This window comes from Cyrtonyx montezumae, unplaced genomic scaffold, assembly GCF_038088225.1.
Source record: "Cyrtonyx montezumae isolate F1298 unplaced genomic scaffold, pur_monq_1.0 scaffold_19, whole genome shotgun sequence".
Lineage (NCBI taxonomy): Eukaryota > Metazoa > Chordata > Aves > Galliformes > Odontophoridae > Cyrtonyx > Cyrtonyx montezumae.
In genome coordinates, this window is record NW_027071925.1 from 6,690,117 (window position 1) to 6,699,719 (window position 9,603).

Here is a 9,603-nt window from a genome sequence, read left to right on the forward strand (position 1 = left end):
TTGAGTAAGGACATTCTTATCTAACATCATAATTTGTAGGGAAGTTCACTTTAATGCTGCTTCTGCAGTCTTAGTGGAAGGACATTAAAGCACATGAAGGTTGTTTGTCAGCATGGAAGTAGAATTTATTTTTTGAAGTCACAACACCATTTGGAGTTCACTGTGGGAAAGTTTTTACAGCACTGCTGCCCTCCAACACCATAACATATACGGTAGATATGTTTATAGTAAGCAGAAAGACTGAGAAACCAAACAAAAGATAATAAAATGGTTTGTACAGAAATGGTTGAGCTGAACTAGACTGGAAAGACACAGGCAGACACGAGCCAAGTACACAAAACAGACAGATCATGCTCTGCTGCTGCAGCCATCCAAGAGTCCTGTGTTTGCATCTACTTTAACCCTGTGTTATAAAGAATTGCTCCAAGCAAGGAGAACATATTTCAGGTCAGCAACTGCAGAATTTCTACAGCTTCAGTTTCTGTTAAACTTTTATTATACCATAACACTCCCCAAGATAGATTTTTCTGGACAAGATCTGAGTGCTCAAGAACTACAGACTGAAGAGCTCATACCACTTCTGGAAAAAGCAGAAGAGTTAACTCCTGTCCTGACTGAATTTCAAAAAGAGAAACTGACATTCTCCCTGTTTTAAAGCCTCTTTGCTACTTCCCCAGGGTGCAACGCCTATATGCTTCCTACCTGAAACATGATGAATTTCTGCACTTTGTTGCACCCCAGGATTTACTACAATTCAGTGTCAAGTGAAACTGTACCAGAAGTATCAAGAAAAGAAAAACAGGTTAGTCAGATAAGAATACACAGGGATTGAATTCACTGTTACTCCTCAGCATGACTTAAACACAAGTTTTATGTGTAAAAATTTATCTGCAACCTGAGGAGTTTAAGAGAGAAATAAAAGTTTCTAAATCAAGTAACTCCCTTTCCCAGCAAGCTTCTTTCCTCAGTACTACGTATATTTTACAATATTTAATTATTTCTTGAGACATATCTAAAGGGAACGTGGAGATGTCCTGTTCATGATGTATACTGAATTTCCAGCAAAACGTAGAAGCTTATTGACAGCTGCTAATAAAAATATAAGATAGAATATATTCTAAGAGTTCCTCAACCAAAATATCTAAACAACAGAGTTCAAAGTAACAACATAGGCAAAGATAACTTGAATTCATCTAAACCTCAGCTCTGAAACTTTCCCTTCTAACAAGAATACAAAAGGATTTTTTTTCTTTTCTACGTTGTAAATGCAACTTCAAGGCATTAACACTTCATAAAGCACGGCCCCACATCAGATTAGATAAGAGTCAGTAAGGGCTAAGAAAAACACATTTTTATAACGTATTTAAAATTAGCTAATATTAGCATTCCATGTATGAGAAGCAAATTTATCACAATCAAAACTTTTTTAGACATCTAACAAGTCATGCCTAGAATATAAAGAACCTGAACAATAAAATGTGGGATAGAGATAATTGGGAACGCTGCAATGCAAACAAAACTAAATAATCCTTTACTACTCATGAGAAGCAACAATGCTAACAAGCAAAGTGATGTAAGAGTTTGACTTTTCATGTAGAAAAGGTTATTACCACTACTAACAAGTACATCCAAAACACAGGCTCTTGTTCTCACTAACAACTTGTTCAAGTCTCTTCTCCAGGGATGGCAATTCAGCAACTGATCTGTGTGTCACTGAAGTCAATTTGTTAACCAAGAGACTTCCTGTATCAGTGGAGGATTATTGTAGTTTAATAACCTTCCATTAGTAACCCAACAAGACTGTAACTTGAAATTGGAATTCGAAAAAAAAAAAAAACAAATAGAATTAAAGTGACAAGAAAGAAAGAAGATTAACACTGAAATCAAAGTGCTTGATATCAGGGATTCTTTGTCAATCTCTACTGGAACAACATGTAACATGGCCATAAGCAAGTTTCCCCTTAGAGCAGCTTTAAGAGCTCAAAGTATTATAACAATCTGATCATATAATCTAAGTATTTACATAACCCAAATATTCAAAAATCTGCAAGTGACTGTTAGTACATTTGTTTCAGTCATCTGAAGAGCAATTTCATGAACTGAAGTTAACTACTCTTGAAAATATTTGGAACATCAGCTCTCCTCATTTAAAAAAAAAATTACAATCCCTACAGGATACATTCTTCTTTAAACTGAGGAGTGCTACAAATCAATCTTATATTACTTTATAAAATAGAAGGAGCTCTGAGGAGCAATAACAAAACCCTAGACTAATCTTCCCATTAATCTATACCCTCCGTTTGGAGAGAGAAGTCAGGCAGCTCCTAGATTGCCTCAAGGTCAAGACTTTCTTCTCTCTCAGAAGAAAAGCAAGGATGCAATTTACATTTAGAATGCTAAAATTCACCAAAACAGCAGGAAAAGCACTGAATAGGACCAAAAAAAAAAAAAGTTAACACTCTCTCTTATCATTTATGTTTCTGCTGAAGAGAACTTAGCCATTCATGCAAAACAGCAAGTGTTACAAACAAGATCTTAAAACTCTGTCATATCGCTCTGGGCTGACAATAGTGTGAAGAATTAGGATTATCTGGTCCACCCATTAATAATACATCAACAAACTCTTCTTTGAATCAGCATAAACTCAAAGTAATGTTATCAAGTTTTCTAGAATCAGTCTGCATTTCTTCTGGAATAAGATATTTGGTTATGACCACTAGATAGTCTATTCAATATAATTACTCATAAGAAAAAACAAGAAAATGATTATTGCTTAAAAATAAGACATTTGAACATTTAGGATGACATATATTCATAACGAGCTTTTCCAAGCTTTACCATTTTATTTCTAAAAGACTGATTCTTGCACAAAATAGAGTTGACTAAATTCAAAGGTTGTACACTGCATTAATAAGAAGTTTTCATTTCAAGTCCATAAATAAGGAATGCACTCTGCTTTTTTACCCCAAGATTCCAGCTATTGAGACGTTCATCAAGGTCACTGTCATCCAAAGTAATGGTTCTCTTATGATGACAGTCCTGGAACATAAAAAGTCAAAATATCAGAAGAGTTAACAGAGACAATGTAGAAACAACGTTGTTAGATTTGGCAGTACTACAAGGTTCTTCTTGACTGTGCCATTGTACCTGTGATAGCTTTAACCTAAATAGCTTAGTCACCAGCAGCACACTGTACTAGATGATGATGTCAACAGTTTTCCAAGCCTGAGGATAACAGTGTAGTAAACACTAAGAACATTACACTAAACATAGGTCAAGCTATAGGATGACTTGAGAACATCCTACAAGAAGGTATTTTCCCATACACTTTTAGAAAGCAGGTTTTGATGAGCTTTAGTCCTTTTGTGTCACTTCTTCCTTAATATCTGCACCTCTACACAAGGATCCTGACTCATGCAATTAGAAACAACAGCTCCACAGGGATATATAAAAACAATTCACTGAAACTACAGTAGGTTTTATCTGAAAAAGGAGAAGCATCTTACAGACAGAGATGATGCTAGGTTATCTTCTTCACTCCGGAGAAAAGGACTTGTAGACAGGGATCTCAATGTTTGCTTCCTATCATACTTGAATCTCTCACTATTATGAGAAAAAAAGAGTAAGCAGAAAAAAAAATCATTTTCAACAACTTGTGTCTCACAATGGATTTTACTCTTCAAGTAACATCTTTTTAAAAGAGAACCGTCAAGATATAAAGGTCAAAAACAGTATAAAAAAGGATTTTTTTAAACTATTATTCTTTTAAAAAAGCCTTTAAAGTCTTAAACAGTACACCGAAGTGACAATTAATATCATGCCTATCATAGTAGTCTCTTTGGATTTTTCAGTTACTACACAACCTAATATCTCCCAATATATTTTAAGATAAATCACAGAATGGGTGTGAAGGGTTCCTTAAGATCATCTAGTTCCAACTCCCCACTACAGGCAGGGACACCTCTCTGTAGACCAGGTTGCTATTCCTAAACATGAGATACAATAGGAGGAAGTTTGACAACTGAGAAAAAAAATTGGAATGATGATGCTGATTGGCTACTCCATAGGAGTCTGGGAAACACAAAAAATGTTCTGTTAGGTCAAGGTATATCATTACATAACACACCAGCCTGAACACAAAAGCAAGAATTACACACACACCTCAATAGAAAAGCAGTGACTTGAAAGGCCAGGGTAGCCTTTTTTTCTGGAAAAGATTTTAGTATGAAACAAATGAACAGAAGGTAAATTAGAAATAAGAGATACATGAACATAACTGTCATGCACGAACTTGGACAACAAACATTTCTCAATTACTAAATAGTGAAAGAAAAGAACAGCAGCATGGAACAAAACGCAAAGCAAAAAAGTACTTATTATATAGGTTGATACAGCATAGGATCCAAAACAGTAGCAAAACATCTTTCAGTATATCCTCCAGTGTCAAATCTACATGCATTAAAATAATTAAAAACTCCTGTTAGTAAATCCACCTTCCTATGAGTAGCTATGTAGTATTAAAATCAAGTCAGACCATTAAAATGCCCTTCATTCTTTCCATCTGGCAGAAAATTAAACTGTAAGTTATGCCAAAAGACACTGAGATAAATTAAGTGTTTATGAAGAAAAAGACAACTGTTGTATGTAAAATATAAACAAGACACTTCTAGGAAGACATACACAGACAAACTTCTCAAGAAGCACAACACCCCAGCTTTCATCAGAACAGCAGGAAATAGTGAAATACAACAACTGGAGGCATACCTTCCCTCCCAGCAACAATCAGCATCAACAGCATACATGGATGCAAAATAACTACCACAAGGCAGTAAATCAGATGACTTTAGATAAGAAGAGTCTTAGAGATTAAAAAAAAACACAATCAAAAGAGATATAACAATACATCAGCTGTATCCAGCACTCCAAATCATTTACATCTTACCAATAATTTACACAAAGTTACTGGCAGGTAAAGACTTGTCTCCTTTCATTGAGAGAGAAGTCTGCATTTTTAATCAATGGACTTTTCTGAACAACATTCAGGTTACCTAACAATTAAATAAAGCTCAGATTGTTGAAAAATCAAAAAGAACAGAACTGATGCTCCTATTATCAAAAGATTAAGAGCTAATAAATATCCAAACCAACCAAGAAGTTACCTGTAATATTTTTAAACTGGAAAAAGTGGTAAGGAAAGTCTAGTTACACTTAGTTCTGTAATTGGCCTCCTGAAAAGGAGAAAAATCAGCACTTTACTTGGCACCTTAAACAGATGGTGCAAAAACTGAGGATAGTCTGCAACTTCACTCATACCAAACATACACTGCTTCTTCACTCCCTTCTCTATCCTCATGCTATCAAGTCAGGCTCCAGAAATAACAGAACTAATCTTACACAACATCCTTTCTCCTCCCACTGCAGGCAGGTGGAGAACTGTCAGTCCTGACACCAGCCCTCCAACTCCTGCCTCAACCACAGCCCTGAACTAGCATGGAAGGAGGAAGCAATTTGCTGCTAATACATGAGATTTGTAAATAAATCCTACTAGCAAGAAGGTGAGGGTAACTCATTGGTCCATCCTGGTACAGCACAACCACACATTACCTATAACAATGTTTCTCAGGCATAATCTGTAATGCTATAAACACACAATAGTGTGTCCCTAGAGAGCCACAGAGGGCAGAGTTTAGGCAGAACTATATATTACTAAAACCTGTTCTTTCACACTTCAGAATAAGGATGCCCCTTTCTAGCACCAGCTTGCTGGATCTTAGTTTCCATGTAAGATTTGCCTAGGATGTATCTAATTTGTATACAGCCAGGTACACAGCTCCCAGCATGGTAAAGCCAAAATCTTCCTACACAGCAGCACACGCCCTGCAAGATAAAAATAACTATGAACAAAACTTCTCTATTTCTCTGCTTCTTTTAAAAGACAGGACCTTGAATAAACAAACATCAAAAAAATTACTCATGAGTACTGACATATCCATTTTGCCCTGAGAAAACGCTTTAGTCTATCTGTAAAAATTAAGGCATGGTTGGAATACAAAATTTCCATCACACTAAACTCAGCACGTGCCTATGGATGCAGCTCTCCTCACACACACAACGAGCAGAGAAACGTAACGTGATCGCCATCTCCTGGCTCCTTTCAAAAACAGCAGAAGTTTTAATACCCTTGCCTCTTTACGTACACTGACAGCACATTCTGAACTGCAAAAACAAAGAAAAACTTGATCCTTACATCGATAATAGTTAATCTTTTAAAACAGACACTCGTAAATAGGTATTAAATAAACCATCTCCAAGAAGCTGTAGCTGAAATACTCCCCCTTGTTATTTCTTCCTAAGTCACACATTTAACAGATTCTCACTGCTATTAAATGAAAAAACAAAAAACAAAAAACAAATTCACATAACATACAGAGGTATCAAAACTGCTAATTGTCAACACGCCAAATTCAAGTTTCCTTATACTGAGAGTGAAGCTGTGTATAAGTTCCAGTAGCAGAGCCATGCCTGAACAGCAGTAATAGAGGGGTGGTAAAGTCTTTGGGTGCAGAAATGAGGACAACCCCAAATGAAGCAGCTATAGATACAGAAACAAAGAAAGAAAAAAGTTGCTTACCTTTAGAAAGCCTCAGTTAAACAGGGAACTCCAGTGAGATCCTCACCTCCACTGCCAACCTTTAAATCAGGGCTGGGAAGGGGTGGATCCTGGCTCCAGCCCTTCTGGTCACTCAGGTACATTGCATGTACCTGAGCTCCCCTGGCTTGGCCCTGCCTGCCCACCAGGTGCTCCATCACTGCTTCAAGCTGTGACTGAGCACTTCTGATATACAGACATTGTGCTGAGGTCTCAAAGAGCATGTCTGCAGCACAATATACTCCTTGTTTCCATAATCTTAATTGCTTTAATTCTATTTAGATAGCTCTTCACAACAGTTCTTTTCACCAGGAAGCCAGAGATATTAACACAGTTAACACAGCTGGCTATTTCAGCGATCTACCTTCATTTCTTACCCAAACCACTCGTACCCCACAGGGACATACCACAAGACTCCTCAGAAATAACAACGTAGCACTTGGAAACATGAGACCAATCACTTTTCAAAGCAGCTTCTAAAATGATAGTTACAATTGCACACAGTTAATGGATACATAGGAAGAAAAGTTTCAGGACAATCAATACCAAGGTAACATGACTTGCAAGAGCGCCTGACATCCAATCACAGCTGAGCCACTTAAAAATGCAACGCTTGGCATTGCAATAGAAGGAATTGGAAAGACAGAACGAACATCACCGTGCCTAAAAAATTAATAGCTAATGATAACAACTTAAGCCAACAGGAAACCAAGACTTAGTAACCTGCTGTATTTCATCTCTCCAGCTGCTTTGTAAATCAGATGGAAAAAGAAGAGCTCTGTATCCAGCTAAGAGAAAATAAACATGCTGTTTGAGCCTGTTGGTACCTGCAAATCCACAGTGGATTGCAAAAACAAGATGCAGCTACAGATACTCCAAATTCTGAAGTACAGCTGCAAACTATCAATACTGCAACTTCATTACCCTAAGTGCATAGAGCTCTAGCTGACAAAGCCTATGTTTGTAGTAGACAGCACCATCAAAACATTTTAAACTTCAAATGTTTGTAACATTTAAACAGAAAGAGAAGAAGGATAGAACTATGAGACTTGGAAGAAGACTTAAAGGAGTAAGGAAAGTAGACACAATGGAGGAATAAAATAACAGAAAAGTAGAAAAGTGATGAAGTTGAAAGCTACTCATGCTTCTGTGCAGAAAGTATAAATGCTATTTGAGTCCTTGAGGAAGTGTATTAAATCCATATATACAAATTAAAACATACAAAGCTTACCAGATCAAACATACATTAAATATGAATCAAATATTGAATAAAGCAAACATAGAAGTCTTACTCATATGCAAGTGCTGTTGCTACGGATGGTTCCTCTTTCGAAGATAAAGTCCACAATTCCTCTTGCCTGGATCCAGTTTTTCCTAACTCTCCCGTTGTCCTGTCAGTTAAGTAGTCTGGACTACTACTTTGAATTCTTGTTGAATTTGATTCATCAAAACAGACGGACTGTAATTAAAATAAAAAATGCAAAATCAACTCTAGAATATACTTAAACAAATATATTCTTTCTGCTGTTAATACAATTTCTTGCACAAATAGCTGCTGGATAAAAAATATTTTTTAGATGAAGTCAATTAAGATATGCAAATATTAGCTTCCCTTCACATGGAAATCAGTAAAACATGCAAGTTTAAATGCTTTCCTGTACTTTACTTCCTACAGCACAGGTAACTTGACTGGTCATGCACCATTAAAGCTGATGCATGCCACATTATACTCAGGTCTTCAGAAAACAAACTATAAACTTAACACTGCCTATGTGCAATACTATTATCTCTTCTTTCAGAGTTTAAACAGCTGTAGTTCATGGCAAAAGTCAGAAAGAAGGACTACTGAGTCAGTTAAGCGTGTCATGTTCCATGCAAGAGAACAATCTGCTATTCAAGAAAAATTATAGCCTTTCAAAAGATTAGGCAGACATCATCTTTCTGCTCCTTATGACCTATTTTGATAAGCCCTGAATCTGGATTTAGAGGAAGAAGCAGGTCTCTCAGAAAGGATTTTGTACATTGATAGATATTTCCAACATCAGCTACAAGATGTGTAACATAAAAGTCAGTATCAACCACACACACCATTCAAACTGCTTTTCATGTTTGTGCCAAACCAAGGGCTTTCAAATATTTTGAAGAATAAATGTAAGCAACAAAGAAGCTCCACTCACCATATAGGAAGGTAAAGTTTTCAGCATTCCTGGCTCTGGTTCTTGTGTAAAAGGACCTTCTAGTACTCCTCGTTTCAGCATGTGGAGCAGAAGTTTTGCATATAAGTTCCGATTCTTCCTTCCTGCTACTCCTGTACCCGCTCCTGAGGGCTCAAAGAGTTTTTTAATCCACAGTGTACACTTCTGGCGTTCTGAAAAGATAGACACATATATAACCACTCTACACCACCAGGAAAAATGAAACACGTATCAGCAAGACACAAGTCCACACAAATAATAGTAACAGAGACCTGGAAAGTGATTGAGTTGTTCAAAAGCCCCATAAAATAACTCCTTGATACATCAGACATGAAGCACTTGGTTTGGTTGCTAAAGCAATACATGTGTAGCTAACAATTAGCAGTAAGGTAGAATACTGTTATTAGCATTTCTCCACGTGTGCATTTTACTGTATTTACCTGAGCTACGCTGCAGCTTTAGTAGATGAGGCTTCATATCCACAACACAGCGTTCAAATTCTGCATCCAGTTCTTTCCACGTTTCCTCTTCATTGTTCATTTTGAAAGAAAACGCAGCCACCTGTAAGGTCACCCACATGGAAATGGAAAAGATGAAACACCACTCTACGTCCACCTCTGGCCGTCCTAGGCCAAACCACGACATGCTTTGAAACGATAGGAAAAATAAAACTAAGTATTTCATTGAATTCACACAAAAATGAGTGAATTTCTTCATTATTATTTTATTTTGCAGACTATGAACGTTGTTATGCTTTTG

At 36.7% G+C, this 9,603-nt stretch overlaps 1 protein-coding gene across 2 annotated transcripts in view; it reads right to left on the bottom strand.

Moving 5' to 3' along the window:
- The window catches only part of CEP112 (centrosomal protein 112), a 135,941-nt gene extending 126,542 nt beyond the window's left edge, over nt 1-9,399 (bottom strand). For both annotated transcript variants that reach the window (XM_065735410.1, XM_065735409.1), the window contains exons 1-5: nt 9,285-9,399; nt 8,827-9,017; nt 7,942-8,108; nt 3,507-3,603; nt 2,965-3,039 (exon numbers count right to left, since the gene is read on the bottom strand). In XM_065735410.1, coding sequence (XP_065591482.1) covers nt 2,965-3,039; nt 3,507-3,603; nt 7,942-8,108; nt 8,827-9,017; nt 9,285-9,384 — 630 coding nt within the window. In that variant the 5' untranslated portion in view covers nt 9,385-9,399. The remainder of the gene's footprint in view (nt 1-2,964; nt 3,040-3,506; nt 3,604-7,941; nt 8,109-8,826; nt 9,018-9,284) is intronic.
- Between the last annotated feature and the right edge of the window lie 204 nt (nt 9,400-9,603).